Here is a 15148-nt window from a genome sequence, read left to right on the forward strand (position 1 = left end):
TGCTGAACCATCTCTCCCCCTAAGCCTGGCTCTTAGTAGCTCCTGCCACCCAAGGTACTTGAATGGCACTGCGTGTGCAGTCTTCTTGGCTGGGCTGGCACGGTCACAAAGCAGGGCTGTCCCCCAGGGACCCTGTGGAGGAAGTAAATCTACCAGATCTACCCTAAATCCCACTCTGGGTGGACAAATGGCTGGAAATGCCACCAGGCACTTGGTTATCTATGAAAGACCCTGGCAAGGTCACTGATGGCTGAAGTTGTCTCCTTTGGCTTCAGCTGTTGCTGTTTAGTTCCCTCGAGTGAGAAGCCACAAGCACATTGACCTGCTGTTCTGAGGTGGCCCCTGGGTGGGTGATCATTGCTCTTGGACTCCACACTGCAGGGTTCTGTAGGGTAGGTTCAGCTCTAGACCAAAGGGAGCTTAGCTTAGAGACACGCTGAACAGTTCTTGTTGACTCCCGGTCATGATGGCATCTCTGAGATCTGCCTGACTACTCAAACCACAAGGGCTGTGTCCTGGCCAGAGACTGGTAGGGGTGACACCAGGTTAGTAGATGAGCTGAATGCTGGCCCAGCCCCACCTCTGGGGACCCAGCTGATGTCATCAGAGCGAGCCTGGGGAACAAGGCGGGGCTGAGCTGGGAGCATCTCCTTGCCTCCCGGATTCAGCTTGGTTAGCTGGAGCCCCTCTAGTTCTGACTTGGAGGATGCCCTCCCAACAGACCACAGACCACTCTCCTGCCCAGGGCAGCCCAACCCTGAGGGAGATGGAACCCAAGGACCAGCAGCTCATGGTGAGTCCCTTCTCTCATGGCCTCTGCTAACTCCATCCTCTATGCCTGGGTAGAAACCCCAGACCCTATGCTCATAGATCAGGTCTTCTTAGCCTTTAAGGAACAGTGTTGTAGTTCTGGTTTCCATTTTCCTCTCCTGGGATCCAGTCAAACTAAAATACTTTCTCACTGTGGGTCTCTAGACACCTGTAGCCCCTTTCTGAACCTCTGTCGTTAGCCCAGGGTCTGAACTACAACCCCAGCCCTGGGGTAGGCTTCATTCAGGCTACCTGAACCCTCAGCTCATTTGGCCTTGGGGTGAACTTCACATAGAGCTTGCTGGCCACCTGTGACTGGTAAAGAGCTAAGTGGCCTTCTGTGGTACCATCAAAGAGGATACACATAGGCTGGCAGAACTGAGGGACATGCAAAATGCAGGCTCCCTCTCCTGAATACTCAGAGAGGGCAGCTTGCGTTTCTGATTATAGCTAACACTGGCACTTAAGTGACCTTGGGCAAGTTGTTCCTCGTCCCTGTATTCCACGGGAGTGATGTCACCACTGGGTCCTCAGAGCCTCTCTAGGAAGCATGAACAGCTCCATGCAAGTAGAGTCTAGGGGTGAATGGAGGGGAGGTGCTCACTGCCTCACTGAGCACAGGCAGATGGGATGTGGGCGTCTAGCTGAGGGTCTTGGTGCTGCCCTGTCCACAGGTGGCGCTTCGGATCCGCCCACTCAACAGTACAGAACTGGAGGAAGGAGCCACTGTCATCGCCCACAAAGTGGGGGACCAGGTGAGGCTAGAGGACACTAGAGACATTCTTTCTCTCTTAACAGGCACCTGGTGGCTGGGCTCTGTTCTGGGGCAGAGCTGAGCTGACAAGTGCATTTCATACACAGCATTTCAGTGTGTGTGTGTGAGAGAGAGAGAGAGAGAGAGAGAGAGAGAGAGAGAGAGAGAGAGAGAGAGAGAAAGTATGTGTGTGTGAGAAAGTATGTGTATGTATGTGAGTGTGTGTGTGAGAGAGAGAGAGTATGTGAGTGTGTGTGTGAGTATGTGAGTGTTTGTCTGTGTGTTTCTTGGATTTGACAGCAGATAATTTTACCCACTGCTGAGCCATCTCACCAGTCCTGTTCAGTATTTGATAGATTTTCCCTGGGACCTGGGACACACTGGTGAGGTTGGGCTGGATAGACAGTTAGGGTTTTCTTGCTTCTGCTTCCCAAGCAGTGGGACTACAAGTGTGTGCCGCCATGCCCAGCCCTTTGGGTGGGTTCGAACTCATGTCCTCAAGCTTGAATGGCAAGCACTTTACTAACTCTGCTTCTCTTTTTCTTTTTTCTTTCTTTTTTTAATTTATTTATTTTTTTTATTAGGTATTTTCCTCATTTACATTTTCAATGCTATCCCAAAGGTCCCCCATACCCACCCCCCCAATCCCCTACCCACCCTCTTTTTCTCTTTTTTTTTCTGTTTTTCTTTTGAATTTCCCTAGATAGATATAGATAGATAGATAGATAGATAGATAGATAGATAGATAGATAGATGTGTGTGTGTGTGTGTGTGTGTGTGTGTGTGTGTGTGTGTATCTCCCCCAGGTTCACCTAGTACTTTACTATGTATCCCAGGCTAACTAGTCTTGCAGTTACAGCAATCCTCCTGCTTCAGCCTCCCAAATTCTCTTTGTTAACAGAAAATGCATTAGAGGGAGTTCTTTGGGAGCTGTCAGCTCCAACAAAGGTCTCTGCTGGGACGCCAAAGTGAGGGCATGGGGCAGTGGCAGGAGGCTTGGTGGGCAGGGTTAGCATGCCAGGTCTGATTTCAGGAACGAGGTGATTGCTGGCTGCCATTGCCAAGGACTCTCTTTCAAAGAAAGACTTAATACTCAGCTGCCCACACCTCAGAAGCTTTTGTCGTCTTGTGAGATTCTGTCACTTAGAATCTCAAGCCAGGCTCTGTGAGACACACACAGTGTCCCTGTTGGTCACCAGGGAGGTTACTGAGTTGCTTCATAAGACAATGCTCAGGCAGAGTGTTTGTACTTGAACTGACAACCCAAATGGTGGATAGATAAAGATCCCTGCCAAAGGCTGCCCGGTGGGGCTCAGGGCACCCAGGGGAGGGGCACATTGGCAGCGCTGCCTACCATGGGGTGAGTCAGCACTGAGGTCATGGACTGCTAAACAGCGCACACCTGGGCCCAGGGTTCAGGCACAACAATAAGGACACAAGTCAGGTGGAAACGAGGGCTGAGGGCTGAGGGCTGCGTCGGGAAGGCAGTGCCTCCTAAGTGTGGATGTGTGACTGAGCACAGTAGAGAAGACAGTGTGTGGAGCTGGAGAGACAGCTCAGGAGTAAGAGCTCCGGCTGCTCTTCCGGAGAAGCACCCGTGTGGTGTCTCAGCCATCTGTAAACTTGAGTACCGGGTGACTGGACAGCCTCTTAGAGCTTCTGTAGGCAGTAGACATGCATGCGGTGCAAATGCATGCATGCATGCAGGCAAGACTCTCATAAAGTCTTCAAAAGACAGCCCGTGTTAAGACGTCCAGGCAAAGGGCTCTAGGGACAGCTTGGTTAATGTTTGATGTGCATGCAATGAAGACCTGAACTATAAGCCCAGCTCATGGGAAAAGCTGGGTGTGGTGGCAATCTTAGCACTCCGGTAGTGGGGACAGGAGCATCCTTGAGGTTCCATGGTTAGCTAATCTAGTCAAATTCCCAGGAGCCCAAGAATCAGTGAGAAAGCATGTTTTAAAAAAAAAAGGTGAAGCTGGGCGTGGTGGCGCACGCCTTTAATCCCAGCACTCGGGGAGGCAGAGGCAGGCGGATTTCTGAGTTCGAGGCCAGCCTGGTCTACAGAGTGAGTTCCAGGACAGCCAGGGCTATACAGAGAAACCCTGTCTCGAAAAAACCAAAAAAAAAAAAAAAAAAAAAAAAAAGAAAAAAAAAAAAAGGTGGAGGGACTGGGTGTGCCTGGGTGAGATCTTTAGTAATCCAAGCACTCAGGAGGCAGAGACGGGCAGATTTCTAGGCCAGCCTGGATCTACAGAGGGAGTTCCAGGACAGCCAGGGCTATACAGGGAAGCCCTGTCTCAAAAAACCAAACAACAAAAAAAGATGGAGAACAGCTGAGAAGATACCAACCTCTGGTCTTTCTATGCATGTGTGCAGACACACATGAGTGCATACCCAACTATGCACACACAAAATATTAAGGTGAAAACACACCACAGAATTTTTTTTTCTTCTTCTTCTTGAGACAGTGACTCCCCATGTAACCAAGGCTAGTTTTGAACTCCTCCGGCCTCAGCTCCTAAGTGCTTCCATGACAGAGGTATACCACTTCCTGGTTCAAATTTCACCTTTTTCTGTATGTGGGTTTATTATTATTATTTACTTACTCACTTTACATCCCACTCACTGCCCTCCCACAATCCTTTCCCCCACCCCCTTCTCTTCTGAGCAGGTAGGGGCGTCCTTGGATATCCCCCCCACCCTGGCACATCAAGTCTCTGTGAAGCTAGGCTCATCCTCTGCCACTAAGTCCAGACAAGGCAGCCCAGCTACAAGAACATATCCCATGGACAGGCAAAAGCTTTAGGGACAGCCCCCAGTACAGTTGCTTGGGACCCACACGAAAACCAAGCTGCACATCTGCCACATATGAGCAGAGAAGCCTAGGTCCAGCACTTGTATGTTGTTTGGTTGGTGGTTCTGACTCAGAGCCCCAAGGGTTCAGGTTAGTTGACTCTGTTGGTCTTCCTGTGGAGTTCCTGTCCCCTTAGGGGCCGCAATCCTTCCGCCTGTTCTTCCATTAGAGTCCCCAAGCTCCATCCCTGTTTGGCTGTGCGTATCTGCATCTGTCTGAGTCAGCAGCTGGATGGAGCCTCTCAGAGAACAGCCATGCTAGTCTCCTGTGTGCAAGCATAACAGATGATTAATGTATCAGGGATTGGCGCTTGCCCATGGGATAGCCATGAGAGTTGATGGAAATATGAAACTGATGGGGCTGGGGAGGTGGGGAAGTGGGGGGGGGGGCATCTCCAGGAAGAGACAGAGACCAGGTATAAGGGAAGCACTGAAGAATCAGTGGGGATGTCCTTAACTGTGACACAGTATCGGGATATGGAACCTGAAGAGGCCAGCTTTTATAGCCAGGCAGGATCCCCAATAGAGTGATAGGGACACCAACCCACCCACAAAACTTCTGACCTAAAATTATTCCTTGTCTATAAGAATTGCAGGGACAGGGTACATGGAACAGAGACTGAGGGAATGGCCAACCAATAACTGGCCCAACTCACTGTTTGTTTTTTTCCTTAATTAAAATATAATTACATCACTTCCCCCTTCCCATTTCTTCTCTCAAACTCCTGTCATGTTCCCCTAACTCCTCCTTTTCAAGCAAACAATTGAAGGGTATTTAGTCCTTTCACAGCTATACAATCAGCATATATATCCAGAGTTTTTTTTTCTCCCCATGGAAGGCACCCCCACTCCTGTCAGCTGCTACCCCACTTTTGAGTCTGGTTTCTGGGCATTTCATATGTGATTGTCTATGTGTGGCTCAGTGTTTTTCAGGTTCATCTGTGCTGTGGTAAGTTCAATTCTCTTCTTCCTTCTTCCCATCTTCCTCCCCTTCTGCCTCAGGCTGACTGTATACAGATCAGGCTGGCCTCAGACTCAGAGACATCCACTTGTTCCCAAGCGCTGGGATTCAAGGTGTGCCCCACCAAGCCCAGTTACTATTCTTTTAATTCTGAAATAATCTCAAACCAACCAAGAGGTGATAGGGGTACCAGGAAGCTGGGGTGCCAGGAAGCCAGGGTTCCCCCGACTCACATATGTGCCTCACTCTGCCCTCTCCCCTGAGCGCTGACTCCTTCTCTCTGGAGCACTTGGAGTCAATTGGGACACAACACCCCTCCCCACCCAAACCTTCCATCATATACCTCTTTAAAAAAAATGGTGGCGCACGCCTTTAATCCCAGCACTCGGGAGGCAGAGGCAGGCGGATTTCTGAGTTCGAGGCCAGCCTGGTCTACAATGTGAGTTCCAGGACAGCCAGAGCTATACAGAGAAACCCTGTCTCAAAAAAAAACCAAAAAAAAAAAAAAAAAAAAAAAAAAACCTTCCCTTCCGGGTGTGGTAGCTCGTGCCTGTAATTCTGTCACTGGCTGGCCAAGGCAAGGCAAGCCAGCCTGGGCTACATAGCTGGACCCTTTCTCAAACAAACAAACAAACAAACAAAACAAGGGCTAGGGAGACTGTCAGAGAGTCTTGGTTGGAACCCCCAGCACCCGTACTGGCACATCTGTAACCCAAGTGCTGTAGGTAGGGACAGGTTTGCTGGGACCGCTGGTAAACCCAGGGTTAGACAGGGAGAGACCCTGTCTCAAGGGAATAGGGCAGACAAAGCAGGGCACCTGAGGTCCTTATCTATGGGCTCACACTGTACATTAAAAAAATGGTGGTGCACGTCTTTAATCCCACCTAGGAAGCAGAGGCAGGCGGGTCTGTGAGTTCCAGGCCAGCCTGATCTACAGAGTTCCAAGACAGCTAGGGCTACACAGAGAAACCCTGTCTCTGGAAACAAAACAAAACAAAACAAAACAACCAACTAGGACACTGGGGGGATGAAAAAAGACAAACACAGAAGAGCTCTTGGATGCAGAAGCCTACGGGCCTCAGAGCTCAGAGTGCTCATTTTGTGGGGCAGAGCAGGGAGGTGGGGTTACTGCATACCAATAAAGAAGGGAGCCGGAGGAGCAGTCTCTGTAGGAGAAGTCTTCAGGCCATGAGTATCCAGGCAGAGAAACCTATGATAGGTTTGTCTGCCAGCCTTTGAAGGCTAGGCATTGGCTGCACACACTGCCAGCATTTATATTTGGACCAGAGGAAGGCTTTATAATCGCTCTGAGCCTCACCCAGAAGCCTTTGCCACTCCCAAGGACTTGCTGGGGTCCTTGACCTGGCAGTGTCCAAGTCAACAAGACACATTCACTCAGGACTTCGCTTGCTCCCGACACATTCTGGCATCTGGAAGAGCAGCCAGTGCTCTTGACCGCTGTGCCATCTCCCCAGTCCTGGTTTTAGCTTCTTGAGAAACCTCCACTCTGGTTACCAGAACGCCCCTTCCGGTGTGTGTTCCCACCAACAGCGAATAAACATTACTGTTGGTTCATGGTAGCCATTTGACAGGCGTGAGGTGGCATCTTGAAGTAGATTTAATTTGCATTTCTACCATGGCTAAGGATGTTGAACACTTTTTAAAAAAACAGGTATGAGTGTTTTGCCTGCATGTATGTCTGTGCACCACATTCATGCCAGCTGCCCATAGAAGCCAGAAGATGGCATTGAATCCCCTGGAACTGGAGTCACAAGTGGTCTTGAGCTACCCAACATGGGTGATGGGGACCAAATTCAGGTCCTTTGCAAGAGCAACTATTGGGAGGCAGAGGCAGGCAGATCTCTGAGTTTAAGGCCAGTCTGGTCTACAAAATTCCAGGACAGGCAGGGTTACACAGAGAAACATTGTCTCAAAAATTGAATGAATGACGTATGTGTCTAACTTTGTGCCAGTGCAGAGCCATTGGGCTTATGATGTCTCTGTGGTACATGGCCATCCCCCAGTAGTACTCTCTGTACTCAGGTTGGCTTTGACTATCAAAGGTCTTTTTTTTTTTTCTAAGTGAATTTTCAGATTGTTTCTTCTGTGAAGAAGTGTTAGCATTTTGATGGGGATTGCATTGGATCTGTAGACTGCTTTCTGTAAGAGGGCCATTTTCAGTCTTCATGGATGTGGTCTGAGAGTATAGGAGATTGGTCGATCTTCTAGAGTCTTCAGTTTCTCTCAAGGGTTTTAAAGTTCTTGTTATAGAGACCATTCACTCCTTGGTTAGGTCTATTGAAAGCTGTTTTTTTTTTCCCCCTGAAGCAGTTGTGAACGGGAGCACATGTAATTTCTTCCTTAGGTGTTTGTTATTGGTATATAAGAGTGGTCCTCAGCCTTCCTAATGCTGCAACCCTTTAATACAGTTCCCCATGTGGTGACCTCCAGCTGTAAAATTATTTTTGTTGCTTCCTCATAACTATAATTTTGCTACTGCTGTTAATAGTAACATAAATATATGATACTTCTGATGGCCTTAGGCAACCGAAATTCCCTATGAAAGGTTCGTTCAACCCAGACGGTTGCGACCCACAGGTTGAAAAACACTGGTAAATGAAAAGGCTACTTATTGGGCTGGAGAGATGACTCAGCCGTTATGAGCCCTGGTTGTTCTTCCAGAGGTCCTGTGTTCAATTGCCAGCAACCACATGGTGGCCCACAACCATCTATAAAGGGATCCGATGCCCTCTTCTGACATGTGGATGTATATGCAGCAGGGTACTCATATAATAAATAAAGTTTTTAAAAATGGGTACTTATTTATTATTGTTATTTTATTTTTTTTACAAGAATACAAATCCACTTCTTCTTCTTTTTGTCTTTTGTTTTGTTTTGTTTGTTTGTTTCTCAAGACAGGGTTTCTCTGTATAGCCCTGGCTGTCCTGGAACTCACTTTGTAGACCAACCTAGCCTCGAACTCAGAAATCTGCCTGCCTCTGCCTCCCGAGTTCTGGGATTAAAGGCATGTGCCACCATGTCCACCACGTCCGGCTACAAATCCACTTTTTAGAATTTACTTTCCATTAGTTTAAATCCAGGTTGCTTCAGAATTTGGCATGAACCATGATGCTGTTTCCATGGGCCCAAGTTGCTTTACCCCAGTTCCCTCTGGTTTTGTTTGGTTTGCCTCCAGGAATGACCGTATTGTTTTTTGATATATACACATAAGCACATCTCTTACCTAACTAGAACACAGTTTCATCTTGGGCATAAACATCTTCAATTTTTTCAAAAGACATATTTATTTATTGTATGTATATGAGTACGCTGTAGCTGTCTTAAGACACACCAGAAGAGGCATTGGATTCCATTACAGATGGTTGTGAGCCTCCATGTGGTTGCTGGGAATTGAACTCAGGACCTCTGGAAGAGCAGTCAGTGCTCTTAAATGCTGAGCCATCGCTCCAGCCCCAAATACCTACAATTTTAAGACCTGTATGCTCTCTTTTGTTCTGGGAACCTTGCTTGTAGCCAGCAAAACTCATCTTGCACCACAGCCTTCTAAACATACTTGCTGCTTTTAGAAGTTCTGTTCCCAGCAGGCCTCCGCAGGTGCCAAGATGGCAGAAAGACATTATTATTATTATTATTATTATTATTATTATTATTATTATTATTATTATTGGTGGGTGGTTTTGTGTGTGTGTGTGTGTGTGTGTGTGTGTGATATATAGGTTTGCATGCCACAGCACAGAAGTGGACAAGTCTGTGGACTCAGTTCTCTCCTTATATCTTTACAAGTAGCATCAGTTACTTGTCTGCTGCTACCATGACCAAGGCAACTTGAAAAGTTTACTTGGGCTTATGATTCTAAAGAGATAAGAGTCTGTCTGGGTCAGGGTTACGATTGCTGTGATAAAACATGGTCAAAAGCGAGTTGGGGAGGAAAGGGCTTATTTTGCTTACACTTCCACAGCATTGTTCATCACTAAAGGAAGTCGGTACAGGAACTCAAATTGGAGGCAGGAGCTGATGCAGAGGCTATGGAGGGTGCTGCTTACTGTTTTGCTCAGCCTGCTTTCTTACATCCCCCAGGATCACTAACCCAGGGGCTGGCACTGCCCACAACAGGCTGGGCCCTCCTCACTCGATCACTAGTTAAAAAAATGTCCTACTAGCTTGCTTACAGCCTGATCTTATGGAGACATTTTTTTTTTTTCCAATTGAGATTCCCTCCTCTCAGATGACTTTAGCTTGAGTCAAGTTGACATAAAACTAGCCAGGACAGAGTGCATGTGACAGAGTGGAGTTATGACAATGGAGCTGGAAGCTGAGAGCTCATATCTTAAACTGCAAACAGGAAGCAGAGAGAATACATTGGCACTGGTGCATGGCTTTGAAACTTCCAAGCCAGCCCTCCAGGACATACTTCCTCCAGCAAGGCCACACCTCCTAATCCTATTCAAATATCTGAGCCTATGCAGGACATTTCACTCACACAACCACCCATGGGTCCTGGGAATGACACTCAGGCCTGCAAACTTGCATGGTAAGCTCCTTCACCTGCTGAGCCATTCCATTGACCCATTGACCTCAGCTACTATACATATGCAATATATAATATGCAGTATATATTTATACTACACATATGTAATATATAATATGCAGCATATATTTATACTAAACATATATAATATATAATATGCAGTATATATTTATACTATACATATGTAATATATAATATGCAGTATATATTTATATTATATATGTAATATATAACATGCAGCATATATTTATATTATACATATGTAATATATAACATGCAGCATATATTTATATTATACACATGTAATATATAACATGCAGCATATATTTATATTATACATATGCAATATATAATATGCAGCATATATTTATATTATATATTGTATATATATGTATTTATATATATAAATATTCTCTCTGTGTGTAATGTTCACTAATGTTCATTATAACAACAAAATATTTTGCTGAGGCCAACAAGATAGCCTCAGAGAGGCTGTAAGGAGAGGTGCTTTTGGGTCAGCCTGATGATCTAACTTGAGATCTCAAGCTCCCATGGGAGTGCAGGAGGGCCCCAACTCCCAAAAGTTGTCCACACCATGGCATGCACACCCTTACCCTTGAACATCAGTGACTCACAACTCTAAAGTCCCCTCTCAGGCCCTGTTGTTCAGAGGGTCCCAGCTGGAGACCCATCTAAGTCCTCCTGCAGGCCTGTCCTGGCCGCTGTGACACAGGCATCCCCCAGGAGGAAAGAAAGCAAAGAGATTCAGCTTATGTCACAGAGCAAGTACTGGCCAGAAGCCAGGAGAAGCCCTGGCAGAGCCTGGCCTCCCAGAACTGCAGTTTCCAAAGCTAAGAACACAGGAGGGGCAAATAGTGGTCATGTGACAGGACCCCAGAACCACCCAGCTCGCTCCCCACTTCTCAGTTCCTCTCTGATGCTGAGCCTCATGTTGCTATCAGTCAGGTTACAGTTGGCCTCTACCCATTTCCCTGCTCCCTGTTGTCCCTGGGGCAGACTCCTTTAATCCCTTTGCCCCTAAGGATCTTAACTGGCTTGCCTGATAATAATGTTTATAGGGACTGAGGGGCTCTGGGGACTGCCAGGCTCTCAGAGAATGGAGCATGTGGGTGGAGGTTTTGGGATAGACGCTTTACCTTCCCTGTCCTGTGAGGTGAACGCAGTAGTAAAGTGGCCTGTCCAGCACTCTACAGTTTCCACAGCCTCCTGCCTTCTCTAAGGCATTAGTCTATAAGACGGCCCATCAGTATGGGGCCAGAGTGGGTGGGCGGAGGTGTGGTGTGTAGGGTAGGGTTGTTGAAGCATGGCAGGCTGCTTTCCCTTGCCTTGGGGTTGTCTGGGGCCATTTATGTGACTATGGAGCCCACTGGCTGAGGCGGGGTTGTATGGTCATGCCTTGGGTGAGTGACGTCAGGTGACACTGTCCCCCAGTGAGTGAGTGAGACAGGGTAAGGTACTCACTAAGGAGGCACAAGGACCTGAGGTCGGATCTCCAGAACCCACACAAAGGCCAGATGCAGCCGTGTGAGCCTATAACTCTAGACCTAGAGAACAGAGACAGGAAGACCCCAGGAGCTGACAGTCCAGCCAGTCGAGCTGAAATGGCAAACTGCAGGCTCAATGAAGCCCTGCCTCGAAAAAATGGAGACGCAAATGAGAAAGACAACCGGAGGCCTGCAGAGGCAGTGCACATCTTAAACCAGGCACTCGGGAGGCAGAGGCAGGCAGATCTCTGAGTTTGAGGTCAGCCTGGTCTACACAGTGAGCTCCAGGTTAGCCAGAGCTACAGAGTTAGACCCTGTCTGAAAAAAAAAAAAAAGACATTCTAACCTTAGCCTCTGTATACGAACACACATGAAGAGAGGGAGAGAAGGGAAGAGAGGGAGAAAAAAGACTGTACAGACTTACAGCCATTTCTGGCCCTGGTCCTTGCTTCTGGGTGAAGCCACAGGTCTGGGATGCTTACCAGGGTCTGACTGGCCCTCCCCTCACCCCTCTGTCTTACTGTGTCCAGGTGGTTGTGCTCATGGACCCAGGCGAAGACCCGGAGGACACTCTGCGAGCACATCGGTCTCGGGAGCGGACCTTTATATTTGACACCGTGTTCGACCAGCATGCATCTCAGGTGCATACCACGCCCCCTGCCTCTAATCCCAGGAGTGCCCTGCGTCCAGGCGCTGGGATGTCTCATCTCTGTCTTCCTCAGGCTTCCCTGAGAACAAAGGAGGTCGTGGGGAGAAAAACCATCCCAGGGACCAAGCGAATGTGGTCTGCCTGTGGACACAGGGGTCCTGCTGCCTGCTCTGGGGGCTTCTCCTAAGTTTGTTCATCTGTTCCTTCCCTGCACATGCTGTAGGGACACACTGATGTTGGTCAGGGGAAACTGAGCACGGGTGTACTGCTCATTGCAACACGGATGGCCAGCAGGGCCCTCTCCAAGGAGGGACATAGAGGCAGTACATAGAGGCTGGGACCTGTCATGAAGATGGGCAGGGGTCTAGCGAGAGGAGTCCATAGCATGTGCATCTCACAGACAGGGAGTGACAAGGAGCTCACCCAGCAAGGCCATGGTCTCTTCTTTCTCATGCATCGTGTATGTCACTGCCACCGTCTGGAAGGACAGAGGTGGTAACCACACACAACCTAACCAACCTCACAGAGGGGAGCTGGGGCTCATCAGGGGTAGCAATGAAGGCAGGATTTGAAGAAAGGACCCAGAAATCCAATGTCACAGCCACAGGCTAGCAGCATCTGGGGGAGATTTTGGACCCAAGTTCAAGGTGGGATGCCTTGCATCCCTGTCCGTCTGTGAGAGGAAGGCCAGCTGCCCTGTGCTCAACATCAGAGTTCTCACGTCTTTGTTTTTTTAAGATTTAAAAAATTATGTACGTATGTATGTATGCATGCATGCATTCATTCATTCATTCATTCATTCGTTTGTTTGTTTAGGTTTTTCAAGACAAGATTTCTCTGTGTAGCCCTGGCTGTCTGGGAACTTGCTTGGTAGACCAAGCTGGTCTCAAACTCAGAGATCCACCTGTCTCTGCATCCCAAGTGCTGGCATTAAAGACATGCGCCAACATGCCACAATATTTTTCCAAGTGCTTTATTTATTTATTTTTTTTTTTTTTTTGAGACAGGCCTTCTCTGTGTAGCTAAGAACTCACTCTGTAGACCAGGCTGGCCTCAAACTCAGAGATGCACCTGCCTTTTTTTTTTTTTTTAATATTTTTTTTAATTAAAAAAATTTCTTATGTGCATAAATGTTTGCTTGCATGTATACATATGTACTGTGTATATGCCCTGGTACTTACAGAGGCTAAAAGACGGTATCAGCTTCTCTGGAAGTGGAGTTACAGACAGTTGTGAGTCACCAGATAGGTGCTGAGTATTGAACTCAGATCCTCTGTAAGAGCAACCAGTGCTCTTAACCATTGAGCCACCCACCCTGTTCCCCACTTCCTTCTCTCTCTCTCTCTCTCTCCTCTCTCTCTCTCTCTTTCTCTTTCTCTCCCCAACAGAGTCTCATTATGTAGCCCAGGCTAGCTTTGAATTCACTCTGTAGACCAGGTTGGCACAAACTCACATTGTAGCTTAGAATGGTCTTAAACTTCCCTCTCTTGACTTTTATTTTATTTATTTGGTTTTTCGAGACAGGGTTTCTCTGTGTAGCCCTGGCTGTCCTGGAACTCACTTTGCAGACCAGGCTAGCCTCAAACTCAGAAATCTGCCTGCCTCTGCCTCCCAAGTGCTGGGATTAAAGGTGTGTGCCACCACGCCCGGCCCCTCTCTTGGCTTTCACATCCCACAGCCTGATTACAGGTGTGCCACTGCAGATGTGCACCACCCACCCTGCCTAGAAGTCCTTTTGCTTCTAAGAGGCCTGTCCCCAGATGTGTGAACTATCTCCTAGCTTCCAGCTGCTGCAGGACACCACTCCTGTACCAAGTGGCTACACTGCCACTGTCCATGGCTCTGTGAGGGGCACTCATATTAAGATTAGACACTCGAGGGGCTGTGGTTATCGGAGATTCTGTTGATCTGCATGTCCCTGGTTGTGCCGCCTTGTCCCTGCCTGGTCCTCATTGGATTCTGACAGTGGCTTGAGGCTCTGCTGGAGCCGCCAGCTGGGCCTTCTCCCTAGGACACTGGCTTCATTCAGCATGCAATCCTCAGAGCTTCAGCAGGGTCCATGGGAGCCCCTGGGCTAACAAAACCTGGCAAACAGCGGGCACAGCCCCATGCTTCTGTGCTGGCTGTTTAAACAGGACTCCGAGGCTGATTCGCGTTAGGGGTAGGGAGTGCATCCAGCACCTTAGTTAAGTAGCTAAGTGTCCAGGGTCATCCTCCGGAAGCTGTACTTATGCTAGGCTGCGTCCTATGTCTGCCACAGGAGACAATGGGATGGGGACAGCATCTCAATGAGGCTGCTTAACCCAGAATGGCCTGCTGGGGATGGATGCTGGCTATTTATTTATTTATTTATTTATTTATTTATTTATTTATATTTTTGTAGACAGGGTCTGACTATGTATTCTTAGCTGCCCTGGAACTTTATATGTAGACCCAGCTGGTCTTGAACTCACAGAGATCTGCCTGCCTCCCAAGTGCTGGGATTAAAGGCCTATGCTACCAGGCCCATCTGGCCACATTTGGCAGTGCCGCAATCGCCCTCAGTTCAGGACTAAGCCATCACTGTAAAGCAGAGTGGCTTCCCAGATACCTTGAGCAGAGGTCGTGACGGCATTCCACAGAGGGACCTGGTTACTGACAGCCATCAGCGAGCTACTTCATGCCGACTGCCACACTCAGAGCTCCAATGTCCCTCCCAAGCTTCATGGCATCCTTATAGAATGCTCAGAAATATTTCCTCCCCCTAGCTGGGTGTGAAGACACGTACCTGTGACAGCCAGCCATCAAGAGGTAGAGGCAGCCGGGCGTGGTGGCGCACGCCTTTAATCCCAGCACTCGGGAGGCAGAGGCAGGTAGATTTCTGAGTTCGAGGCCAGCCTGGTCTACAGAGTGAGTTCCAGGACAGCCAGGGCTACACAGAGAAACCCTGTCTCCAAAAAAAAAAAAAAAAAAAAAAGAGGTAGAGGCAAGAGGATAAGGAGTTTAAAGTCATCCTTAGCTACATTGCAAGTTTGGCTAGCCTGGACTACATGGAACCCTGTTTACACACACACACTTCCTTGTT

General features: G+C 48.2%; 1 protein-coding gene across 2 annotated transcripts in view; it reads left to right on the forward strand.

Moving 5' to 3' along the window:
* The first annotated feature begins 512 nt into the window (after positions 1 to 512).
* Gm4869 (predicted gene 4869) overlaps positions 513 to 15148 on the forward strand; it is a 50806-nt gene continuing 36170 nt past the window's right edge. The window contains exons 1-3 of one of the 2 annotated variants that reach the window (NM_001378679.1): positions 513 to 793; positions 1485 to 1565; positions 11966 to 12076. In NM_001378679.1, the coding sequence (NP_001365608.1) occupies positions 707 to 793; positions 1485 to 1565; positions 11966 to 12076 (279 nt within the window). In that variant the 5' untranslated portion in view covers positions 513 to 706. Of the gene's footprint in view, positions 794 to 1484; positions 1566 to 11962; positions 12077 to 15148 lie in introns of those variants that run through there. The other variant, XM_017321241.1, reaches the window with a different exon arrangement.

Source organism: Mus musculus, chromosome 5, assembly GCF_000001635.26.
Source record: "Mus musculus strain C57BL/6J chromosome 5, GRCm38.p6 C57BL/6J".
Taxonomy (NCBI): domain Eukaryota; kingdom Metazoa; phylum Chordata; class Mammalia; order Rodentia; family Muridae; genus Mus; species Mus musculus.